Source organism: Brachypodium distachyon, chromosome 1 (assembly GCF_000005505.3).
Source record: "Brachypodium distachyon strain Bd21 chromosome 1, Brachypodium_distachyon_v3.0, whole genome shotgun sequence".
Classification (NCBI taxonomy): domain Eukaryota; kingdom Viridiplantae; phylum Streptophyta; class Magnoliopsida; order Poales; family Poaceae; genus Brachypodium; species Brachypodium distachyon.
The window spans coordinates 6,911,475-6,936,652 of record NC_016131.3 but is presented as its reverse complement, the minus strand read 5'-3'; the positions used below and the strand labels follow the sequence as shown (position 1 = coordinate 6,936,652).

General features: G+C 46.2%; 3 protein-coding genes across 3 annotated transcripts; all 3 read left to right on the top strand.

Annotated features, from left to right (window-relative positions):
* The first annotated feature begins 7,995 nt into the window (after window positions 1-7,995).
* On the top strand, window positions 7,996-11,639 carry LOC100843824 (GRF1-interacting factor 1). Its single transcript, XM_010232111.3, has 4 exons — window positions 7,996-8,342; window positions 9,728-9,804; window positions 10,571-10,655; window positions 10,763-11,639. The coding sequence occupies exons 1-4, from the start codon at window positions 8,253-8,255 to the stop codon at window positions 11,195-11,197; spliced, it is 687 nt and encodes a 228-aa protein (XP_010230413.1). The 5' UTR covers window positions 7,996-8,252; the 3' UTR covers window positions 11,198-11,639.
* A 2,338-nt stretch (window positions 11,640-13,977) lies between these two features.
* LOC104582483 (zinc finger BED domain-containing protein RICESLEEPER 2) lies at window positions 13,978-18,154 on the top strand. Its single transcript, XM_024456580.1, has 2 exons — window positions 13,978-14,973; window positions 15,645-18,154. Exon 2 carries the CDS (start codon window positions 15,675-15,677, stop codon window positions 17,868-17,870), a length of 2,196 nt encoding a protein of 731 aa, XP_024312348.1. The 5' UTR covers window positions 13,978-14,973; window positions 15,645-15,674; the 3' UTR covers window positions 17,871-18,154.
* Window positions 18,155-20,674: 2,520 nt separating this feature from the next.
* On the top strand, window positions 20,675-25,061 carry LOC104582479 (zinc finger BED domain-containing protein RICESLEEPER 2). The gene is made up of 2 exons (XM_010232097.3): window positions 20,675-20,833; window positions 22,394-25,061. The coding sequence occupies exon 2, from the start codon at window positions 22,425-22,427 to the stop codon at window positions 24,732-24,734; it is 2,310 nt and encodes a 769-aa protein (XP_010230399.1). The 5' UTR covers window positions 20,675-20,833; window positions 22,394-22,424; the 3' UTR covers window positions 24,735-25,061.
* The last annotated feature ends 117 nt before the right edge of the window (window positions 25,062-25,178 follow it).

The following is a 25,178-nucleotide window of genomic DNA, read 5'->3' as shown; positions in this document are numbered from 1 at the left end:
GGGGGTTATGGAGCAGAAGGCTTCCTTGTATGAGACTACTTTTGCACATATATATGTCCAGTCTGCTGCAGACAAGCCAGTGATGTGGCAACAAAAAAACGCTGTAGCCAACAATCCCTCTAAAGAAACGCTTGATCACATACAACCATGCTCATGGTGTGGCAGAACAGTTACAGTAACAGAAGTTGCAGACACCAGCAGCAAGGGCAGGCATCACACAGTTGCTGGTGCACCTGTATCTGAGGCAGGCAGAGGGCAGATCTTCACCGGTGCTCGATCAGCCGGAGCGGCCGGCGCCGGACCATCTACCGCTCCCAACAGTCGGTCAATGACTCAAAGGCACGGCCCGCCGGAGGGCGGGTATGTCGGTGCTGTGGGCGCAGCCGGACTGACGGCTCTGATATCCCTCCAGCACGCTCGTGATCGATCGAGCACCGAGCAGCATGACCTGATTGACTTCTACTCTAGTGATCTGCTGCCCCAGCAAGTTCCACGTCGCCGGGAGCCCGGGACAAGGCCGGCCGGCCGGCAGCTCCCATCATCGTACATTCGTACAGGGTTAACACAGCCTTACAGAGCATTAGCAGCGAACTCTGCATCTTGTGAAGGAAAAGTACAGCAGTTTCGGCAGCATAGCATTGGTGCCTGCCAGTCGCACGCATCATTTTTCTGCCGGAAATTCAAAAATGATGCGCACTCATTCTCACGGCGGATGGATAGGATAGCGCGTGCGTTCCGGGATCTGCATGTTTGAACTTCTGGGGTCGGTTTTGATTTGGTCTGCAGTTTGTTCTGACCCCAGCCCGTTTGCTGATAGCTAGACTGATACTACGGAGTAGTATATCTGCTGCTAATTGCTCGATTTCAATCGCGTAATGAAGATGAGATGCCAAGATTGGGTCGTCTACAGTCCTACAGAGATTCATCAGTACATTGCATAGAATGGCTACTGCAGTATGCTCTCTACATCAGCTGTCAATAATCCAAGCCGTCCTTCTTCTTCTTCTTTTTTGTGTGTGTGGCCTTGCTGACCTTGATAAACGGCAAAGCACTGTAGCATACCAACGCTTGGTGAAGGTTCACAGGGCGATATTTCATGGCGTGGCACAGTATCTACGCATGCAAGAACAAGTACAGGATACAGGGAAGAGGTGAAAAAAGTAGGTCCAAATTATTGGATTTTTCTCCTGGAACCAAACTAACCCCAGTGCATGGAACCCAGCTCAGTATCATGGCAATGGCATGGTGATCTGATGGACGAGTCACTGGCTGGACTACGTTTGATTGGGCCTGTGTATGACATTGACAAGCCATGAAAGCGATGGTTCATGTGCCAAAAACATATCGTCTCGAATAACAAAGCACAGCTGGGGAACAAAGCAGTGCCAGCTTGTTTGCTTCTTTTGGAGATATCTTTTAGTAATGCATCTGGTAGGCCAATGTGATTCATGTCCTGATACTCTTGGAGTTGGAGTTCACAGCAGAATATGTGGACCCCGGCTTCCCTGACGCACCAGTTTGGTGTTTTCTCCATGCAATGAGGCATTACCAAATAGATGCAATTTTTGAATAATCTTATGGTGGTAACAGTAATCTTACTCTGAAAATAACAAGAAACCACATGACAGTAATCTGGCAAGTTGCTGACGAAGATCTGTTGCCTCGATCAGTGTCGCCCTTTAGCTGAACTGTAGAACATCAATGGATTATTACTCTTATTTATTTGTACTAGGACATTTTTGTCTTGAGCTCAAAGATGTGGTGGAACTTCGATGCCACATCTCAACTTCTCAACTACGTACCGTGAGGACAGGAATTTCTTGGGACTAATGTATGAGCACACGTGAACAGTGTGTGGTTTGATGCTTTGGCGTGGACACCCATCAGTGCATGCACGTGGTTGGTATACTTGGTACGTGTAATGCTGCTTATCAACATTCCGTCTGGGCTTGCACACATAGTGGAGAAGTACAGCATGAGCATATGTAGCATGTGGACAATATTCTTAACAAGTTGGGGCGCAGTACCACACAACATGTAAACATAATCTCTATTTCTACGCTAAATAATATTTTGCTGTGTACAGTCAGTTTTAATTGCACGCAACAAATCAATCATAAAAAAATCAAACCAGAAAATTATGAGAGCCTAATCGGCCTCACGCGAGAGGATATCGTGAGAAACAATGTGCCCTGGTGAGGTGCAAACCCAGAATGGTCTGCTCAGTGCTCGCTGCAGCATGCCTCAAAAACCTGCAGAAGGTTGCTGTCACGCTGGTCGCCTGCCGTCGTACCGTCACATGTCTGGACCGATCGACGCATCGGAGCCGTTCAGTATCGTCGTGGGAAGGAGCAGAGCGACCCGGCCAGCACTTCAGCAGCTTCACGGGCTGTTGATCTGCGCTCAAGCGCCCGCCATTGTTGGCACCTGACCTTCTCTTGCAGAGCGCAGCGGGCAGAAGATATAGATAACGGCCGTGGCGAACAGACAGAGAAGGGAGGGTGTGCAGTGAACCCATCGAAGAGATAGTGCTTCATTCCCTGTTCGTAAAACAGTTAGCAGGAACCCTAGCTAGTGGTAGAAGCGTAGAAGTTATTCCTCTCCGTTTTTGCAGTTCCAAAATGGACACGAGACGAACTTCAGCGCGCGCGGGGTCAGGTCTGAGCTTCTGTGTATAAGTTCCCTTCCTTACGTGAAGTTTGCACGGTGGTCTGGTGCAAGTTCAGGCGGGCGAGATAGCTAGCTTGTGTGTTTATCACCGTGCGATCGGACATAACGCGTGTACACCGCACCACACGATCGAGATATAAAAAGCTAGGCGTGGCCACCCGCTGTCCGGTGGTCGCGGCAAACATGTGGTCCGACTCCGACCGGGTGGGCATTCATGCATGTACGTACCACATGCGTGCTCAGCTCTCTGGGCGTGCCCTTACTCCGTGTCAGGTTGACACCAAGTCACCAGCAGCATCACGTACGCATGCACGCACGCTCGGAGTCCACGAACAAATTATTCGGGCCGGACATGCAGGGGGATGGATGGAGGCGCACGAGGCGTTGCCGGCCGGGAGGTGTCTTGCCGGCCTTGCATGACTCAACAAATGCTTTGCTAGTTAATTTATTTTTTTTGCCCCGTTTGGAAAAAGGATATTCATAGGAATTTCAAAGGAAAGAAAATTTACAAAACTTTTTCCTCTTATGCCCTTTTGATTGTAGGATTGGCACTGAGAATTTGTATAGGAATTAATGTGTCCTTAATTCCTTCATGTTTTGGAGGATTCAAAACATTTGCTCAAAACTTATGTACTTCCTTTGAGAACTCTTATGGACCATGTGTATTTATCTCCTTCTCTCTGTCTTGAAAAATATTTCCTGTAAAATTCATGTGAAACATCCAAACAACTGTATTGCATAGTCATGTGCTTCGGATTCTTGTAGTAATCCACGGAGCATGATATCCAATTCCTGCAATTTTTTGTTCTTCTTTTTTAATATTTTTATGTTCCAAATGGCCTTTACCATATCTCTACCGGTTTTGTTATTAAGAAGTCGCCTAGTTTTTAGTGAGAGATAAGTTGACATGTTTGACCGTAAGATCTTAACCCAATAACAACAAGTGGGAGAGGAGGGAGTGGAGATGACACTCGGATATTAATTCAACGGTTCTGATGATGCGTCAACTGAGATTTCAGCGTTTTACTTATAAACCAGTCGTCTGAGATATGACCACACCATTACTCAACACTTACATCAACGAGAGCACTACCAAGATTTTTTTTTTTACCATATCTCTATTCACCTCTCTCGATGAGTAAACAAAAAAAATATGCAAAAGAATAATAATTTTAGCAACCAGAGTACTACCAAGGTTACCCTCTTCTAGTTTAGGTGATGCTCCTGAGCATTTGAAGAAGGTTCAAATTTGAGTATTGCACGACAAAAGGAGATGCTCGACTTACAGCAGGAAAAGAGATAAACTAAATGAAGAATGTTAGAATTTGAGTATTGCACGACAGAAGGAGATACTCGATTTACACCAGGAAACGCGCTGCAGCGCGGCTTACCTGAGCCAGCGGCACTCCCCGTCTCAATCACGACAAGTCAAACAAAAAAAAAGAAACTCGGAAGAACATTAACCCCTTCTGACAACCATTCAAACCGGAGAAAAGAGAGTCCGGGGCGTGCAATGTCAGCCAGCAGAGCAAAGGACCCCACAGCAGCGGCCAAACCAACCCGAAGCCAAAACCACAAGCATGTCTACACACAACAGCCCTCGCCGTCTCCACCGTCGCCGTTCCTCTGCCTTTTGCCTCAAAGCCCGCCTGGCCGCCTAGGTGTAAATAAGCCAGCTAGCCACCTAGTACTACTACTAGCTACCTAGCCCTGCGCGTATCAGGGAGGAGCTCAGGATTTGATTTGACGCATGACGCGGGGGCGGGCCGCCCATTTCCGTTGCGGCTGCAGCCCTCACCCGGGGCAGAGAGAGAGACCCACACCCAGCAAACACATGCCGCTACGACCCCTACGACGAGCTTTTATACTTTTAGGCGTAAATGGCATGGCGCCGTGGCCGCAGGGGTGGAGCGGTCAAAGATTCGGTCTCGTTTTTTCGGGTGCTGGGTTCGCTGAGCGCGCCTGGCTAGTAGTGCTCCTACGGGCTCGGGCCCCCACCGGGGGGGGGGGGGGGGGGGGGGCGTCCCTTGGCACCTGCGCTTGCCGCGCCTGCCCCTGCATCTGCATGCCCCCATCCATCAGCTCGTGCCCGTCCTCCTCTCTGCCTGTCTCATCAGCGTCCGTCTCTCTCTCTATCCATCCATCTCTATCTATAGCCCTGCTGCGCCTGCCTGCATGCCAGCTTTTCAGGACCTCCGCTCTCAGCCTGGTGCCATGCCAGCCTTCTTGGCACCATCCGGGGGCTGCTTCATTCATGCCGGCCGGTTTTAAATGCGTCACCGGCTGTTTGACTCGGCCACGCATGGAATCCATTCATATGAACCGTGCACTGTAGCTCTCTACGAATACATGAGTTTCCTCTCAGCAAAGCACATGCTTTTCGCCCGCGGAGAGTTAGCTGATAAGTACTCAGATTATTTGATCTCTCAAGTCAGCAGCAAGTTGGGCTGGCCTCAATCTTGATTTAATTCTTGCTTGCCAGCCTTTTTTCGAAAGATGCGTCCTACTACTAATCCTACCACTTACCAGTTGGATTATGTTGGCGATACTCGAAAGCTCCATCCATCGGTCCGCGGCGGTGACTCGATCAACCACCTTCATGTCGATCGCCGCCTGATTGAACGAACGGGTCATGGCCAGCTAGCATTCCATCGATCGATCCCGGCCCCAAAATCTCCATGCACAGGGACAAGAACAATACTCGATCGATAGCTCTATGATACTACTCCGCCAGCATGTTGTGTTTCATGGGGCCCTGATTTTAGCGCTGGAAGACTAGCTGTGCATGGTGGATGATCCGACCAGATTGACGATGGTGGAGTTCGTCCTTGCGAGCGCGCAACTGTATGCGGCCGCTCGGTCCACGTGTGGGGTTGCCCTTTAATTTCTGCATGCATTGTTACAGTTAGGATTAGCTGCATGCTGTGTCTGGTGTTTGCTCATTATTTGAAATTGAAGAGAAAGTGATCTGACTATGTCGCCGGAAATGCATGCTGCTATAACCTTGTGATTGTGAGGCTCATGCATGCAGTGCTATTGGCCAGCTGCCACGCTACTGCTCCTGATAGTGTGTGTTGCATTGTCCCTCTTGGACCATGCATCGCCAGCGCAAGCCGATCACGGTCGATCTCTTGTTGAGGGACAGATCTTTTCCGCTTCCTGAACTAAAATGGCTTCTCCGAGAAGCTGCCCTCTCCCAGTTTCTTGGAGAAGTCAACACTTAAATTTGATTCGGCTAACAAACTAGTTTAGCCTAAACTATTTTGAAAATCAAGGTAAATCTATGATGCGGCTTCTCTAAGAAGATAGGTGAAAGCAGCTTCTAGGAGAAGCCGGTCCTAAAAGCCGAAAAGAACGCACCCTGAGTGTGGTACTAGCTTTTCCAGTGGTAACTACAGGGCGATTTCAACGTCGACTAGATTTGCCCCAGCTTGCATATACCTCCTGGACTCCTGTAGGTGAAAAAATACCCGTTGAGTCACGCCTCGTGGCCACAAATGAATGATATAGGACATGTTTAGTTCATAGTGTACTCCTTGCCAAGAAATTCACAAGTGTGTCAACTCGATATGTCTCGCAACACCTAGTTGATTTCTCTATTTTTTTCGTCTAATGCATGTGCCTATTAGTACAAATGTGCAGATAACAAGTCATTTGGCCTTATTTTTGGGCTATCTGGAAAACTAGAAATCGTGCTTGTTTTCAACGTAAAAAAAATCAAATACTTATACTTTTCTTAAACATCGCTCGCTAAACTTGTGGCGATCAATTTTTTTTCACTGTCCTTTTTCTAACCTGCCACAATTTAGTGAGTAAGATGGAAGAGTAGAGGCTATACACTATAGACACCGTTTGTGCTCGATGAACTGCGTTGCGTTCTAACTTAAAATGTAACTTTATCTGAAAATAGCCACAAACTAAAAAAAAAAGGTTTATAGGCCAAGAAAAAAACACAGGGAACAAAATACTCCTAGTAAAAATAAATAGATTATTTATCACAATCAACGATAATGCAAAATCAGGCAAATCGAAAAACCGCGAAAACACATTGCGGAGAGGAAGGATAATTCTTTAGGATTTTTGTTGTTGTCGTTGACTCCTCCCAAAGTCCTTCACCTGTAGTGGTACTGCCATCGAGTAGCATTGTTTTGTTTTTTGATGTACTCTTGACCTTTTTACCGAACGTAACACCCAGAGCTGTAAAGCGGTAACTAAATTAACAACCCAGCTCTGGCCTCTAGGCAAACGAATCCCGGTTTTACCAACTGGTGCCCCCGCCGCCACTTTTTTACCGGCGCGGCAACGCGAGGAACCGAGTCAGATGACGCAACGTCTTACACAAGTCAGTCAGCAGCCAGTGCATTGCATGCAATGCCTGCATGCATGCAAAGAGAGTAGTGGAGAGAGACGTCGATAGCATGTGCCCTGCGGCGACTGTGCGTGTGTACGCAGTATATATATACCACCACCGGAAATTGTTATATACCACGCGCCCGGGCCGTCTACGCTGTAATAACCCCGCTGTAACTTTTGGCGCATGGTAAACAAACGGCCCTTACCCACAAAAAGAAAAGGTAAACAAACGGCCTTGTGCCACGCACGTCGCGTGCTCCGCTCCGGGGGCCGGGCGGGCCCCCGCCGCATACGACAAGCTGAAATCTCCAAAAGTACGTTGGGATGGGCCGGGCTGGGCTGGCGCCACCGCTTTCCTTTCCGTCCTGCCGCTGAAAGACGGGAACATGCAACGTCATTTGTTCTGTGTTTACTTTGCTAGACGTTGTGAAGTTTTCTTGTTTGTTGCTGTAGGGAGGATGACTGACGCGACATACCATCTGCAATCGTATTGGTACACGTTAAAAAAGAAGATTACAGCCTGCTCATCACAAGCTGCCCCTGGCCCTGGGTCACGTAGCCCCTGGAGGCCAGGACAGACTGGGGGCTTTGCTTCAGAAAAATCGCCGTGTTGGCAAGGGGACATAAATACTCGCTCTTCGGGCGTGCAGCCGCACATAAATTAGGCAACCTAACGCCTACAGATACGAATCGATCGAGATTTATTTTTCCCTCTGGCCTGTGGTCATTGTTAAAGAATCCATCGCTATCCCCGGTTCTTTAATGTGCAGGTGTCCAAGTGTGGAAAGTTACCGAGCTTTATGGTATGCATGGTAAGAAAGGTCTCACGGTAAAAAGTTTCCAGCTTTAAAGCTCGTTCAAAAGAAGAATCAACTTTGAAAGGAAAAGAGAAAAAAAAATGGGAAGAAAAAACCCTTTCCACGCGTACGAGCAGTCCAGTCGTCGTCCAGTACTCGGCCTTTTTAAAGAACGCCACTCCAAAACCAGAGCGCAAAGCAGAACGGGAGAGAGGCAGGCCAAAACCCCTCTGTCTTCGCCAAAACCCCAAGAAAACCTCAACCAAACCACCCTTCTCTCCCTTTACACCGATCTGTTCTAAAGCAAGAGCAGAGGGGGAAGAAGGAAGGAGAAGACAGAGGAAGAAGCAGAGCAAAAGAAGCAGCAGTTCTGCCTGTTGGGAGAGATAGAGAGGGGGAGGAAGGGCAAGCTTTTTCAGGGTTTGGGTTGGAATGCAGCAGCAACACCTGATGCAGATGAACCAGAGCATGATGGGGGGCTATGCTTCCCCTACCACTGTCACCACTGATATCATTCAGCAGGTCATGATCCCCCAAATCCCTCCTTTTTTTCTCTCTCTTCCTTCTCTTGTATATATCTCTCTGTTTTGTTGATGCCCTAATAATTTCTGTTCTTATTGCTTCCATATTTTTCTTCCCATGGTACTTGAATCATCATTCTCTCCTTCTCTTTTGTTTCATGAGAAACTCGTCTGAAAACCTGATACAAAGCAAACTTTCCCTGTCCCCTTCTGCTCTCTCTCTTTTTTTCTGTTCTTCTTTGCGCTATACTTCACCTTCTCTTGCTCTTTAAACTTGTCCGTTGTTTTTCTCTTTGATTTTTGTTTAGGAGATTTGAGAATAGCTCTAGGGCATGTTCAGGTTGACCCTCTCTTTGTTCTTCATGTTCATTTTTCTACCCACCCTCTATCTAGCCTCTATATTTTTATATTGATCTGTTCTCGTATGGTCCCGCTGATTTCCTCTGCAGTTCAAACTGTTGCTGTCGTTTTGGTCCCTTTCTTTTGCTCTCTGCCTTCCTACACTATATGATGATTTCCACATCATTATCCTCCTTTTCACCTAAATCCTATTTTTAGGTTGTTTTGGTTGGTGCCTTGGTGTCCATGATCATACCTCTCCCTCTGTTATATTTGGAAAATACTAACCATGCCAGACCTGCATCTGCCCTGGCAAAAACAACCATTAAATCTTGCCCCCTTTTATAAGCAAGTGTATCATTTGCAATCTTCTATAGAAGGGAACAAATAAAGGCTGTAATATTTCCACTCCACCTCCACTAATCCAATCCGCAGTACTAATATAGCTAGTGATATTTTCTCAGAGGATTTTGAAGTCATGTTTTTAGAAAGAGTTTAGCAGTCAGACTGGCCGGTCACATGGTGTTATTGTCCAGGCCGAGCCAGACATGATCTGGCCCATGTTCATGTGGGTAGTGCTACGTAGGAATGTAGGTTCGCTTGTGCTGCACTGCCGGTCACCGATTGGCCTTTGACTGCTAGATCCCTAAAGTTAGCTTCACGGCTGAAGGCTGATATAACAGCCCGGGGGCCCTGCGTGCTTGTCGTTGCCTTTGTGATAACCTGTTTATATGCTGCCGTGTCAGTCAATGATTGGCCCGGAACTTGATATGATAGGTAGGTTGGCAGCCAGATCTTTTGTATCTGCGCAGGTAATCAAGACACTAATCCCCAGCAATCTAGTACCTCATTGGTGATAAACTGATGTGTTCATATGTGGTGCTTGACTGACTGATATGTGAAAACATCCAAAACATGAGGTGGTGGCTCTGAGCTGTGATGTACTACTCCACTGAAGATATCTTTGCACTGTTCGGTGATGGAGACATGCGTGTAGTACTGAAATTATATTGACATGAAAAGTTTTTCCACGTTGGAACTGTGCAGTACCTGGATGAGAACAAGCAGCTGATCCTGGCCATCCTTGACAACCAGAACAACGGGAAGGTGGAGGAGTGTGCACGGTGAGTCTGATATCTGCCTGATCTCCTTGTGAGCTTGCAACTGTGTTGTAGGATGGGAGCAGTGCACTCGCAACGGAATGCTGCAGTGCTTCATCTAGTTTTTGCTCTCTTGGCTCTCATCGTAACATCAGTCGTTCGGAGTAGTGTTAACATGCTGGAATGTGCCATGCATGTTCAGTCTAACATCTAGGGGCTTCCCATTTCGGATAATCACTGTGTTTCCAAATGAAATGATCCATGTGTAAGTTTTAAATATGATTATACTATTTTAGAATGTTGGCTGAGACATGAGTTAATTTGTGCTAGTTCATAAACTCATCAATGTACATGCACTCCTCTACTGATTTTTTATGTCAAAAGCATCCTGCTGATAATTAAAGAAGTGATTACTGTCTAGCAGTACTAGGGATATAGTAGCACTGTTTCTTGTTCAGTCCACTGTTTCTCTGCTGTGTAAGACTGTAATGTCAATGCCACAGAACAGTAGTATGGTTTTAGTTTTCTGCTACTGGAGCAACTAACACTGCTAATCTTATTTCTTTTCTAGTATGATCATGTCACGTAACAGGATGCATGTTCATACCTATGCACATGCTAGTGCGCCGCTCACTTTGGTGACTACACAGGAACCACATTTTTAGATACCACTGCGCCACAGCCCTAGCACATGTTGCTTATTGTTCATTGGCATACATGCTGATTACAGCCCACACGCTGAGCCTTTATTTGTTCTGCCTGCAACTTACTGCTGCCATATATGCTGCAGGAACCAAGCTAAGCTCCAGCAGAACCTCATGTACCTTGCCGCCATTGCCGACAGCCAGCCTCCGCAGACGGCGTCGCTGTCCCAGGTTCGATCCCATCGTCATCGAGCCTCGCCTTCTGTTTGCGATACTTACGAAATCTTGTGAGTGAAATCGAGTCTGAATTTCTGATCTGGCGTGGATGATGCATGCAGTACCCGTCGAACCTGATGATGCAGTCCGGGCCGCGGTACATGCCGCAGCAGTCGGCGCAGATGATGTCCCCGCAGGCGCAGTCGCTGATGGCGGCCCGGTCGTCGATGATGTACGCGCAGCAGCAGGCCGCCATGTCGCCGCTCCAGCAGCAGCAGCAGCAGCAGGCGGCCGCCGCGCAGCACGGGCACGGCCAGCAGCTGGGCATGTCCTCCGGCACCACCAGCGGCTTCAACATCCTCCACGGCGAGGCCAGCATGGGCGGCGGCGGCGGCGGCGGCGCGGGCAACAGCATGATGAGCGCCGGCGTCTTCTCCGACTACGGCGGCCGCAAGGAAGGGTCGGCCTCGCAGTCGGCCGACGCGCGCGGCGCTAACTCCGGCGCGCACAGCGGCGACGGGGAGTACCTCAAGGGCACCGAGGAGGAAGGCAGCTAGGTCAACCTGGCACTGGGCACTGGCATTGCAGCAGCAGGACGAGGCGATTAGCAGAAGGTAGTCTTCGAGGAGTAGCAGCAGCAGCAGTACGTAGGTGGTTGTGGTGGCTAAGGTTAGGCGTGCGTGTGTTCCATGGAACCTGGAGGTGGTAGTGGCCTGCATTCTGCATTCTGCGATGCAAAATGCAGGTTCGCTTGTTTTGGATATGCATGGCAGGTTCTTGATCCTAATCCCTAAGACGTAGTACTAGTATGGAATGATGCATTTCGGGTTGGCTTTGATCTCGCTTGGTGGTGAACTCTTGGTATGTAGTGCTGAATGCTCATGGCGTTTACTTCTCACTTGGCTTGTTAGTTTGTGTCATCGACTCATTGGTCCATCATATGTAACGATGCTTGCTCAAATTTGGATGGATCTGAATATCTAGTTTCATTTTACCAAAGAGCACTTCCAATCCAGTGAGGATTTACGAATTTGTCCGTTTTGTGCATGGGAAAAATGCACATAGTTTTAGAGAATTATTCGCAGACGACTATAGTCCACCCATGTGTATAATTATGATTTTTGGGTATTTTCAAACTCAGCCAGCTTGAAAACGTTCTCTCAATGGGCGCAGGATAATTAAGAAACACTATGCAATATAATGTACGCTAATACTACTACTTTGAAAATGCACATAACTATGTACGCTAATACTACTACTTCGAAAACTTACAATTAGGTTCTAATTTTCACATTGAGAGTCAGAATCACTTTTTTATATTAACAAACACGCTCCTCACGATGAGTGTAAAGCAAAACCACGGGTGTATGCAATGAAACCAGTGCTCGAGCTCTTGGGAGTTACCTGAAATCCTGATATAGGAGATGTGCTTCACACTGGTATATAATGGCTCTTGGAGGTAGAATAGAATGGCTCTTGGATCTACTTTCCGTTTCTTTGCATAAGATGTTCTAGCTTCAAATTACTTAAAGTTTTACCAAATTTATGAAAAAATGTACCAACATCTAAAATTCTAAATTTGTTTCATTTATCCACCGTGATGTATATGTTCGTAGTATATATACTCATTTGATATTGCAGATATAGATTAAATTTTATTTATTTTTACTTAGAATAAAACTAGAACATATTATAAAAAGAACGGAGGAAGTATTGCTAAATCAACTAATGACGCAAGGACCGGTGAAGATCATGATTATAATATGGAGGAATTGGTAGCTTCGAAATGATATGGCGCATGGGAAAGCCAATATGTATGTCGAAGTCACCCAAATTTGTGCAGCTATAACGATTCATTGTTGCTCCTGACGAATTTCAATAGTTAAGTTTTTCTACTCGAAGCCAGAATGGGCCTCAACGAAAAGTTATTGCTTCTGACGAATTTCATTCGAAATAGTTGGTTTTGCTATAACCTAAATATGATACCATATAATGTTTCTACACTAATTTGGCAACTTATCTAATCATAGACTAAAATATACTCCTCTAGTCAAAAAAAAACCGGCTGTAAAAACAATGTGATAGAGTATGTGTTTGGAGACAGCTCCAACTCCATATATTTGGTGAAACTTGTCATTCATAGCTCTAGCTATGGATAGTTGGGAAATATTTTGCAGTCTTGTCTTTGTTGCATTATTGAATTAAGCACAGCTCCAGTTTCACAAAAAGTGAAATTACGAATGACATGCTCCACCAAATCCGTAGAGATGGTGCTGTCACAAGCACCCCTGTAATTTTGACCAAACAAAATATACATTGTATAGTATTTGTGATGTCTATGCTAACATTTATTTAATCTATATGCGTCGAATGTGACAAAGCGGTAAGATTTTAGATCCACCATTGCCAATGAAGATGTGGTGCGCATGGCCTTGGGCGAGAAATGTCACCACTGACAATAAAATTATGCGTTATCACGTTCTTTTGTTATGCGTTTTTAAAATTCTACGAATTATTATGGCTTTTCTTAAAATTCAAACATGCGAAGCCAAACCAGACAGAGCCGGCCTTTACGCCGAGCCTCTCCTCCTGGCTTGGTTGTAGATCTTTTTTATATAGATCGGGCTTGGTTCTGGATGTCACGAAACCAAATGAAGCCTCAGTTGTTTGTTTCTCCGGTCTAAAGGATGGATCATGGATGCATGGATGTCCTATTGTAATGCCTAATTCCCTATGGCCCAAGTGGCCGAGCTTTACCCCTCCCACCGATCCATCCTCACCACGTGGTTCCCAGCCCTCCCCGCGCAAGCAAGCGGCACGCTATCAACGCATAGGAAGCTGCACCGCGGCCCGTGCACGCACCATCCCAGATTCCGTCCGAGCTCACCAAAAACTCCTCCCCACGACGCAAAGCAAGCCAGAAACAGTGGTTTCGCAGCAAAATCCGCCCAACCCACGCTCCCCCCCCTCCATCCCATGGCCCGGCCGGCAGCGGCACCGCACAGGTGCGCCCCCCACGGCGCCCTCTATCAGCGATGGGCCGCGACCCGTGAGCCCATTGAAACGTCATTCTTCTCTCCACGGGGCATCCCCCACCAAAGTCTTCCTCGCTACCTACTGCGCCTCCCCCCCCCCCAGCGTCTCCAAACCTCTCTCCCCCTTCTCCACCCACCCCGCAGAAACCAGATCTACAACAAACCACTCTGCCCGCTCGGCCTTGGCGCTTCTTGGGCCGAGCCCTAGCTACTCCCGGACTCCCGATCTCCATTCTCAGCCATCTCCTCTCCTTCCTCCCCCCCCCCCCCCCCCTGTAAGTAAAAACTCTCAAAACTTTCCAAATCCGCCTCCGGCGTTTCTGTACCGTCCCTTTCCTTTTTTCTTCGCGGGTTTTAATTTCATCCCCGCTTCCCCGAAGCTCAGATCTGCGCGTGTTCGAAGCCCGTCTGGGCTCGTTTCGGCCGGATCTGTGCGGAACCAGGCGCGACGTTTGAATTTCCTGGCCTTTCGATCCCCGATTTTGGACGGGGTTTCGCGCGGCGGCTCCGATTGGGCTGAGAGTGGGCCCGGCGACGGCGAAAGTTTTGCCGATGGGGATGCGCTCCTGGCCCAATTTTTTTTTTCAGATTTCAGAATTCCATCCACTCTAGTCCGTTTCTGCCGAGTTCGTGGTTAGGGGCGCGCAAGCGCGGGTTGATTCGAAAGCTATGGCCATGCGGTCGCTCCGCCAACTATTTAACTGTGCAGATAGGTAGGCTAGATTTATAATTTAAGCCTCTGGGAGAGGCCATGGCTGGAGTGTTGGGGGAATCTGGAGAGAGCAGCTTGATTCGGTGGGTTTTGGGAACGACATGGCGATAGAGTTGCGGTGTTTGTTTGTTTGTTTGTTTGTTCCTACTCCTACATAATTAGATGTGTAAGCTTTTGGTCTTGCATATTTGAGGCTCGCATAAGTATGTGGAAAGATAAATTTTCATGCTTAAAGAACTGCAGTCTGTAGTAAGTATATGAACGCGCAAATCTGTTGGAAAACGTAAATTATGCTTGCCTAGCCAAGGTAGTCAGGGTTGGACAGTCGGACTGTCCATGGCCGAACCTGAACCATGTAGCTAATCGTGAATTTCGAGTTCTGTCTCACCATGGTTTAGATTGTACGCTTCCTGCCAATGAATTTAAGTTTCATATTCACAAGGAACAATAAAAAGTTGAGATGTGGATGATCAAACTTCTCAGGAGATGCTACCAATTTAAGGACTAAAGCTGCCACATGGGTCATTCTGGAGAAACTGAATTGGCATTTGGTCTCATTTTCCTAAAAAAGTTCCTCTGAATGACGGTGGTTACTTTGCTCACTCAAGATAAATTTAATTAAACTGCATGATTTTAAGTCAATTCCTCTTGTAAGAGCTTTCAAAGTTGTTCTAATTGCTTAAGTCTGATCTCTAGCTCTTTGTTATCATTGAAATTGAGCACTTCGTAGATTATCATTTAAATATTTCTGTAGCCATTTCTTCTTTGTGACCTCCGAATATAAATTGAATATATCTGAAGAACTTGTAGAACTGTATTCCTTTTGAATTTTGATTCAGTATTACTTCTGAAGAAAGCCTTATGGACCCAAAATAAATATAGTTTGTAATGACCAGGGGCAAAAATGTTAGTTAAAATAGGTTACTTTGATTTGCACATTTATCATCCGTATAAAATAGCTATCACTTTGTCCAGGGTTTGATTGATAAACGATGGTAATTATGCATCGGTTGACTTGGTCTAGGAGGATTAGTATTACTGGATCAAAGCCTGGAGTTTGTTGTTTTAGCTCTGTGCTACTTACTTAAGTAGTCTAACTAGACCTTAGCAAGTTGCTTCCATGAAACTATATTGTGTTTCCAATACATCTATAGTATGGTTGATTCCTTGCATGAGTACATACTAAAGTCCATTTGGTTTTTCTTGGTCAAACAGCTTGGGCTTTGACATTTGACCTTACCATGTTTTATGTGTCAGATTTGCACTTCTAGCTACTAGTCTACCAGGATGGCTGAGGAAACTGGCAACGAGACTCAGGTGGTTGTAGCTAATGAGGTTGTTGACCCCAGTAATGAGATTGTTGACCCCAGTAATGAGGTAGTCCATGATGATGAATTGGTCCAAGCTGATGAGCTGACTCAAGGCGAGGAGTTAACACATGGTGAAGAGTTGCTCGAAGGACATGAGATGGTCGTTGCTGAGGTGACCACCCCAAAAACCGCGAGGCGCCGGAGAAAAAAGTCCCTGGTGTGGGAGCACTTCACAATTGAAGATGCTCCTGGAGGGGCCACAAGGGCATGCTGCAAACTGTGCAAGCAAACCTTTGCTTACAGCTCTGGTTCTAAAATTGCAGGAACTAGTCATCTCAAGAGGCACATCACCTTAGGTTCATGTCCTAAGATAAAAAACCAAGAGCATAAGCTAGCACTGGTTTCAGCAGCAGGGACTGACAATGATGGTGAGGGTACTGTGGAGCGACGGGCTAAGAGGCGTTACAGATATACTGGCTATGCAAATGCGTCTTTTGATCAAGATCGCAGTTGTTCATACCTGGCGAAGATGATAATTTTGCATGACTACCCACTCCACATTGTTCAGCAGCCAGCCTTCACTGTTTTCATTGATAGTCTGCAGCCTCGTTTCAGGGTTGTAGATGTTGATGCAATGGAGGGGGAAGTGTATGCTGTATATCAGAAAGAAAAGGAGAGCCTTCTGCAAGCATTGAGCAGTATGCCTGGAAGGATAAGCCTCACTATTGGATTGTGGACAACTAGTCAAACTCTTGGTTATGTTTCACTTGCTGGGCAGTTTATTGACTCTGAATGGAAATTGCATCGAAGAATGCTTAACTTCATGATGGTTTCTTCTCCTCATTCGGAGAATGCGCTTAGTGAAGCTATTAGCACAAGCCTTACTGACTGGAGTATGAAGGAGAAGCTATTCACGATCACATTGGATAATGATTGCTCGTCGCATGATATCTATAGTGCTAATCTGAGGGATTATCTGTCCAATAAGAATGACCTCATGCTTAAGGGCCAGCTATTTGTTGTCAGGTGCTATGCCCATATTCTGAATGCAGTTGCACAGGATGTCATTGCTTCAATCCATGGTGTCATCTACAATATCCGTGAAAGCATAAAATTCATAAAAGCTTCTCCTAGTCGTGAGGAAAAGTTTGCTGAGATTGCTCTGCAGCTGGAGATCCCTAGTACCAAGACCCTTTGTCTGGATGTCACAACCCAGTGGAACACCACCTACCTGATGCTTTTGGCTGCCTTGGATTATAAGCAGGCTTTCACTACACTAGAAACATGTGATGATAACTACAATGAAGCACCTTCAGCTGAGGACTGGAAAAAAGTTGAGGCTGCCTGCAATTACTTGAAGCTGCTGTATGACTCAGCTCATAGCATCATGGCAGCAGCAAACCCAACTTCAAACATATTCTTCCATGAAGCTTGGAAACTTCAGCTAGAGCTGGCAAATTCCATAGGACATGAAGATCCAGTTTTCAGTGGCATTGCCAAAGATATGCATGAGAGGTTTGACAAGTACTGGAAAGATTGCAACCTCGTGTTAGCAGTTGCTGTTGTGATGGATCCACGTTTCAAGATGAAGCTTGTTGAGTTCAGTTACTCAAAAATTTATGGTATTGAGGCTGCAAAGTATGTTAAGGTGGTAAATGATTCGGTGCATGAGCTGTATAAGGACTATGTAGCACAGCCTCTCCCCTTAACACCGGCCTATGTTGAACAAGGGGAGACGACTAATAATGCAGCTGCCAATGGGAACAACCCTCGGGCAACTCAGCCATCAACTGGTGATGGTCTTCTAGACTTCGATATGTATCTTTCCGAGATTGCTACAAGCCAGCCGTCAAAATCTGAACTAGAGCAGTACCTGGATGAATCCCTCACTCCGCGTATCCAAGAGTTTGACATTCTGAACTGGTGGAAGCTTAACACACTCAAGTTTCCAACACTTTCGAAGATGGCTCGGGACATCTTGGCCATTCCAATGTCCATGGTAACCATAGGCAGCTCTATATTTTCTGCAGGAACAGGAAGCCATATGCTAGATGACTACAGAAGCTCACTTCGTCCGGAAATTGTGGAGGCGCTTGTCTGCACGAAAGATTGGCTTCAGTATACAACAACTGCATCTGAGACACCGAGTTCTGCGATTGTCAAGGCGGAGTAGGCTCGCATGCTGAAGTATGCATATATTTCTGGTACCTGTGGGTGGTATTTAACTATAGATGTATTTGGGCAGAGTTTGTGAACTGACCGTGATCTGTTTCAGTTATTCTGTCCTAGATTGTAATTTGCTATGTAGTAGAACTCTGTTAACTCCTCGTGCTGTTGTGTACCCTTTTCCTGTGATGTGTTTGTAATCTGTGATTGGAGACATTGTCTGACGTTGCTTGGGACGTGGATGTACAAGCTGCGTAATGTACCAGCCGGTGGGCTTATGTTTGTTTCTCCGTTTCTGTGTCTGGGTGTTGTTCTTGTCAGCTGCTTATGTTCATGCGAATGTTTATTCATAGAATGGTTTGCGTTTTACCTTCTGCTCGTGCATACGAGTGTCGTGGTGTGGCTGGTTACAATGTAAGCCCACAACATAACTGAAACTAACGGCTGGGCACATCTACTTTCGACGTGTTAGCATCCTGTATACTTCCTTCCATGGATTTGCATGCTAGACCATGTGATAATCTTCTGATGATACAAATCATTCCTCAGTTTTCGCAGGACCCAATGGCAGCCACCCCGCACAATAGCTTATCGTATAATACACGGATTGTAAGACCTTCTGACAGAGAGCCACGGCGTCTTGTAAAACTGAACAGAAGGTAATACTCCGTATTTGATTATTTTGGGCTTTGAATTGCTAAGCCAGTAGGTGGCTACAGGCTACAGATTTTCAGTCGCAAGAAGTGACCAGAATTCATACTCTGTACCAATATTCTTATGCTACCTCCGTCTCATATTAAGTGACTCAAATTTGCCGAAATATAGATATATCTATGTCTAAAAATCGTCTAAATACATGTAATAGAAAGTCGTTTAATATGAGACGGAGGGAGTATGTATTTGAGGAAACTTCCTGAAAATAATTTTAGCTAATTCTGCTTTCTGCAGGTGAAGCACTTTGGTTCCAACACGCTCTCGGCGCAGAGTAGACAAGTTGTGTCCTGAAAATCCTATCCTCAAGTTGTGTCAAGTGCTGGCATAGAGGGACGGAGTGCTTTTTTGTCCTTCCCTTTTGGCTAAATAAAAGGGAAAGAGCTTCCAAGCAACTACGAATTAGCTTTCACACCCGTGTGGCCGTAATCTTCACCCGCCCTACATTCGCGTCGGGCATGGTGGAGGGCCACAGGCGCTTGACGCGGGACGGGAGGGGCTTGTCCCTGCACCGCCTGGTTGCTATACCTGGGCAAACCTCGGGTCGGGCCGGGCTTCATAAAAGCCCGACGGTCAAAGCTGAAGCCCAAGCCTGGCCCGGCCCGGCCTGAAACCCCGAAAATAGGCCAGTTATGCATTAAAATAATTATTTTTGAAATAAATAAATGATCTTTTATACCTATTTTTCCTAAAAAATAACCGTTTTTAGTCATTTCGGGCTTTCGGGCCGGGCTTGGGACTGAAAAGTGAGGCCCGAGCTTGGCCCGGGACGTCGGGCTTCGGGCCGGGCCACCCATGCCCAGGTATACTGGTTGCCCTGTCGCTTCCGTTTGGAAGCAACCAAAGCAGGATTGCTGACGGATGCGGGGGAAGGTGCCGCGGGATGAAGATGACCCGCGGGAGAGTAGGCGTCACCGGGAACCGCCGTCGAACCGCTGTAGGACGCTTTGGGGGTACTCCATGCCGAACTTTATGGGGCGGTGCTAAGCCAGAAGGAGCTCAGGCGAGTAGATCGGCGACGGCGATGCCAGGTGGTTGGAGCTCCCGCGCGCAGTGCAAATTTCTCTCCCGCCAACGCGTGCAGCTGTGTTTCGGTTCCACGTCCATCTAATCTACACACCGCGTATATTGGGATTTTTCGTCCTGAAGATCGGATCCCCCAAAACTTTTTTCAGACCAGGGACCGTTTTCGGTATCTATTCGGACCCCTTTTTTGCCTCTGAAACCGTAAAGCGGCTATTGTTGGGATTTAGGTTCTATTTGGTATCTGCTATAGTTGCTCTTACTCTACACCGATAATTTGGAGCCTTGGAAGCTGTTTCTCTCGCTTTTGCATCGCCTGCATCTTTCGTAACAAGACGATACAACCCCCTATGTGATACCCTGACATCTGCGTGAACTCATGTATCAGCACAAAGGATTGCATAGAAAATAATACTATCATAGATGAAAGGACATCTTAGTCCCTAGGTAGGTTTAGGTGTATGATTAGAGGCTGTAAATAAGCATTATGATTAGAGAACTAATGCAATCTACCCCTCTTTACTCAGATTTTAGTCTCATGATTTATGATGAAAAAAAAATATGGAAGAAGACCCCACGATTCAAAACGAGGAAAATTGTCAGCAAAACTAAATTTATGATTTTTTTCATTCACTCGAGTCGTAAATATGCCGCATTATTAAGATAGCTTTTTTTTAGCGAATTATTAAGATAGCTTTTTTTTGAGCGAAAATTATTAAGATAGTTATCTCCCTATCAATGACTCTGGCCGGAACCGGGCCATCTCAACCCAAACGCAGACACGGGAGAAGGATCGGACGGTCCAGATGAAAACCCTAGAAACCAAGACTACACTTTAGGAAAAGGCCCAGACCCAAAGACGATTCCTGCTGACGAAGCACGTGGCTGCGTGGGAGCAAGTCCAATATACAATTTCGAGCCGAAACAAACAGCACCTCAGAGACAAAAGCGCCCAAAAATAGACGGTCCACGCGGAGAAACCCCACCCTGGCCCCCGCGCAGCCTCACCCCTGTGTCAGCTCGGCAGGCCCGTAGCCGTGGGCTGCGAGCCCATTAAATCCCAGCCCCCGTTTTTCCGTTTCCCGTACACCCACCAAAATTTTCCGCCTCTCCCCCTCCTCGCGTCCCTGTTCTCCCAGATCTAGGGTTTGCCCGGCCTTCGTCCTTCTTGGGCCGAGCCCTCCCTGCACCGCCCGCCCCGAGTTGGATCACCGCGCCTCTCCGCCTCTCCCCTCCGTAAGCCCCCCAAACTCTAAATCCCCTCCTCCCTCCTTCTCTTACCGCTAATACGCCTCCCGCTGTGGGCTGTGGCCCTGTCTCTGCTGCTCGTAGTTTCGTGGATTGAATTGCTCGACATGTCTAGATCTGGCCGCGTTTACTTTTCGAGTTCGCATGCTCGCCTGTATGGAGTTTACAGGATGGGTTCGTATGGAAGTTTAGATTCAGAAAGTTTATTGGGGGGGGCTTGGGTCCCTGGATGCATGAATCGGTCATATGTGGGCTATGTTGTCAGTTGTTGTCTTGTTCATTTGTTTTCTGCGAGCTAAGGGTGGGTGATATTCTGAATTGGAGATGATTCGTAGGTCGCGATGATACCAAACAGCTACTCAGTCATAGCATAGGTGGTGTTTGTAGCTTGTATTTGCAAAGGTGTTTAGTCATGTCAGAGTTTAGCCATGATTGTGTAAAAAAAATCTCGTCTTCATGGCTGGCATGATAGGCTCTGGTAGTATGGTATGGCAAAAATTATTTGCTTTGTGGGACACTCTTGTTCTGTAATTTTGAGGTTGATTTTTTGTTTGTGGCTTCTCCTAGAAGCTGTAATTCTGCAGGAATATTGTTTCACTTAAGTCTGAAGATATAATTGTTTTATGCTCACGCCATCCCTGTATATCTTTTTGCGTAGGCCAGCTAGGTTTCTTGCATTAGGTTGCTATCAGCCCTTGGGTGCTGCACACTATTATTCACTAGTTCTGGCCAAAAGCTTAGCTTGTTCCCAGGAACGTGCATAGGAACCTATGTTAGGCAGGGTGGAGTTATTTTTTTTTTTTGCAACTTATTAGCAGGTGCCATTGAGTTACCCAATCAGGGCCAGGCTTTTTTTCCCTTCTACTTTAGCAAATGCCTACTGCACATGGAACTGGAGTTCTTTAGTGTTACAGTCAATCTCGGCCAATTTAGCCAATGCCTACTGCATAGGTCTAATCTTAAAGTAAATCATAGGTTTAGATGTTTGACTTAAAGGGTTGCCAGGTGATTGTGTGTTAGCAATTCAGATAACTTTGATCTTCTTGTTTTCTGTTACCATTGTTTAGCAAATTGAATTATCCGCTTCCACTTTTTTCCTGGCTTTTGAAAGATCCACTTTTCACAGATTGTTTCATGATATATTCATACTTGCTGGAATATTGCCAGCAATATATCCATATCCACAAGACCACAATCATTACTCTTGGACTCATTTTTTTCAGATCACATTGTCCTGATGATTGATGATGTCGTCATTATATGATAAACTTGCCATCTTTCGAAAAATCTGCTTACCTGAAGTTTCAAACATTCAAATTTGATGTAGTGATTTGTAGTTTCATCTGGGAAAATATTTTTGTTGCATTGGGAGTGATCTAGCAACAAAATCCTATAGTAGTGAAATCATGCAAGATTTCTTTTGTCTCTCTGTGATGTGCCTTTTTATGAAGTTTCTTTGAGCTTCATTTATGAAATTATCCAAGTGTTCTGTTTTGACTAGATTATGTCTGACATGATTTTATTTGATCAATCATTCCAAATTGTCAGGCTTTTGGTTTCATCAGATAATCTTCTCAGGATGGGTGAGCCAAACGGCAATGACAATACAATGGTTCATGACAGTGAGATGGGTGTTGGTAATGAGATGATACATGGCAATGAAATTGTTCATGGCAGTGAGATGATCCATGGTGACGAGATGGTTGAAGGGAGTGGGATGGTCCATGATGATGAGATGATGGATGGTAATGAGATGGTCCACGGTAATGATATGATTCAAGTTCATGACTTGATCCATGGTGATGACATGGTTCAAGTTAACGACATGGTCAATGGTGATGAGATGGTCCATGGTAATGAGTTGGTCAGTGAGGTGACCCCACCAGCCCTATCAAGACGCCGGAGAAAGAGGTCACTAGTATGGGAGCACTTCACTATTGAACCTGTGCCTGGGGAAAAGGCATGCCAACGAGCATGCTGCAATTTATGCAATGCAACATTTGCATACAGTTCTGGGACAAAAATTGCAGGTACTAGCCATCTCAAGAGGCACATCACGCTTGGCTCATGTCCTACTATAAAGAACCAAAATAGGAAATCGGCATTGCCTTTAGCTGGAGGAGTGACTGACAATGATGGTGAGGGTACTGTAGAACGGCCTTCTAAGAGACGCTACAGATATACTGGCTTTGCAAATGCTACATTTGATCAAGACCGTAGCAGCTCTTATCTGGCGAAGCTCATCATTTTGCATGACTACCCACTTCATATTGTTCAACAGCCAGCCTTTACTGCCTTTACAGAGAGCCTACAGCCGCGTTTCAGGGTTGCGGGTGTTGATACAATGGAGGAAGAGGTGTATGCTGTTTATCGCAAAGAAAAACACAACTTACTGCAAGCATTGAGCACTATGGCTGGAAGGATCAGCCTCACCATAGGATTGTGGACAACTAGTCAGACTCTTGGCTATGTTTCACTTGCAGGGCAGTTCGTTGACACAGAGTGGAAAGTGCATCGAAGAATGCTTAACTTCAGGATGGTGTCTTCTCCTCATTCAGAAAATGCACTTAGTGAAGCTATTAGCTCGTGCCTTACGGATTGGAGTATGAAGGAAAAACTATTCACCATCACACTGGATAATGATTGCTCATCACATGATATCTACAGTGCGAATCTGAGAGATTATCTCTCCAATAAGGAGAACCTCGTGCTTAAGGGCCAGCTTTTTGTTGTGAGGTGCTATGCCAATATCCTGAATGCAGTTGCACATGATGTCATTGCTTCAATTCATGGTGTGATCTATAATATCCGCGAAAGCATAAAGTTCATAAAAGGTTCTAACGCCCGTGAAGTGAGGTTTGCTGAGATTGCTCTGCAGCTGGAGATTCCCGGCACCAAGACCCTGTGCCTTGATATTACAACAGAATGGAATACCACTTACCTTATGCTGCTTGCTGCCTTGGATTATAGTCAGGCATTCACCACAATGGAGACATGTGATGATAACTACAATGAGTCCCCTTCTGCGGAGGACTGGAAGAAGGTGGACGCTGCCTGCTACTATTTGAAGTTTCTCTATGATTCTGCACATAGCATCATGGCAGCTGCAAATCCAACTTCTAACTTATTCTTCCATGAGGCGTGGAAACTTCAGCTAGAACTTTCAAATGCCATAGCTCATGAAGATCCAGTTTTTAGTAGCATCGCCAAAGAAATGCATGAGAGATTTGACAAGTACTGGAAGGATTGCAACCTTGTTCTAGCCATTGCTGTTGTCATGGACCCTCGTTTCAAGATGAAACTTGTTGAGTTCAGTTACTCCAAAATTTATGGCATGGAGGCAGCGAAGTATGTTAAGGTGGTGGATGATGCTATTCATGAGATTTACAAGGAGTATGTTGCACAGCCCCTCACCTTGACGCCAGCCTATGTTGAGCAAGGGGAAGCTAATAAAAATGTGCATGCCAGTCAGAATAATAATACAGTAACCCTACCATCTGCTGGGGATGGACTTCTAGACTTCGACAAATATCTTTCAGAGATAGCAGTAAGCCAGCCCTCAAAATCTGAGCTGGAGCAGTACTTAGAAGAAGCCCTGACGCCTCGTATCCAAGATTTTGAAATTCTGGACTGGTGGAAGCTTAACACGCTTAAGTTTCCAACACTGTCGAAGATGGCCCGTGATATCTTGGCCATCCCTATGTCCATGGTGAGTAGGGGTAGCTCCATATTTTCAGCGGCAACAACCGGAAGTCGGATGCTTGATGACTACAGAAGTTCACTGCGTCCCGAAACCGTGGAGGCACTTTTCTGTACAAAAGACTGGCTCCAGTATTCGCCGCCGCCTCCTCCAGAAGCCTCCGGTTCTGCAGCGGTGAAGATGGTGTGATAGTGTTTCTAGTAGTAGTTAAAATCTGCCTCCTGAAGAAGGTTATTTTCTGGTGCTGAGCTTAGTTGTGCTAGCGCAGTCGAACATAGTGTTGCTCGATTTATTTTCTAGCTATGCCTTATATGTACTCTATTCATAGGTATCTGATTGTGAGTTCGTGAGACACTTAGCTGGGTGGGGTTCTTGCCAGTGATACACTGTTTCATGTTGTTGGTATGTACAGGCCGCCTGATCTTCTTCAGTGGCTTGTTTTCATGCATTGCATTTTCGTCTGATTGCGCATCAAACCTGACGGCTGGTTTAATAGGGTATATTGTATGTTCGCCTCTTGCAGATTCTGTATTTGTATGGAATTAGTCTAAGGTCTATCTTCCAATGTGAAGTGTGGTGTAATTCATACGCGGGTCAGGCCTGAACTCTGAAGAAAGCTGATTGCTATCGCTG

Bases quoted from the DNA above. Each gene is read 5' to 3' on its own strand.
- LOC100843824 (XM_010232111.3), top strand. From the start codon at position 8,253: ATGCAGCAGCAACACCTGATGCAGATGAACCAGAGCATGATGGGGGGC. The intron at 8,343-9,727 runs GTCATGATCCCC...GGAACTGTGCAG, and splicing joins CCACTGATATCATTCAGCAG to TACCTGGATGAGAACAAGCA. The intron at 9,805-10,570 runs GTGAGTCTGATA...TATATGCTGCAG, and splicing joins AAGGTGGAGGAGTGTGCACG to GAACCAAGCTAAGCTCCAGC.
- LOC104582483 (XM_024456580.1), top strand. From the start codon at position 15,675: ATGGCTGAGGAAACTGGCAACGAGACTCAGGTGGTTGTAGCTAATGAG.
- LOC104582479 (XM_010232097.3), top strand. From the start codon at position 22,425: ATGGGTGAGCCAAACGGCAATGACAATACAATGGTTCATGACAGTGAG.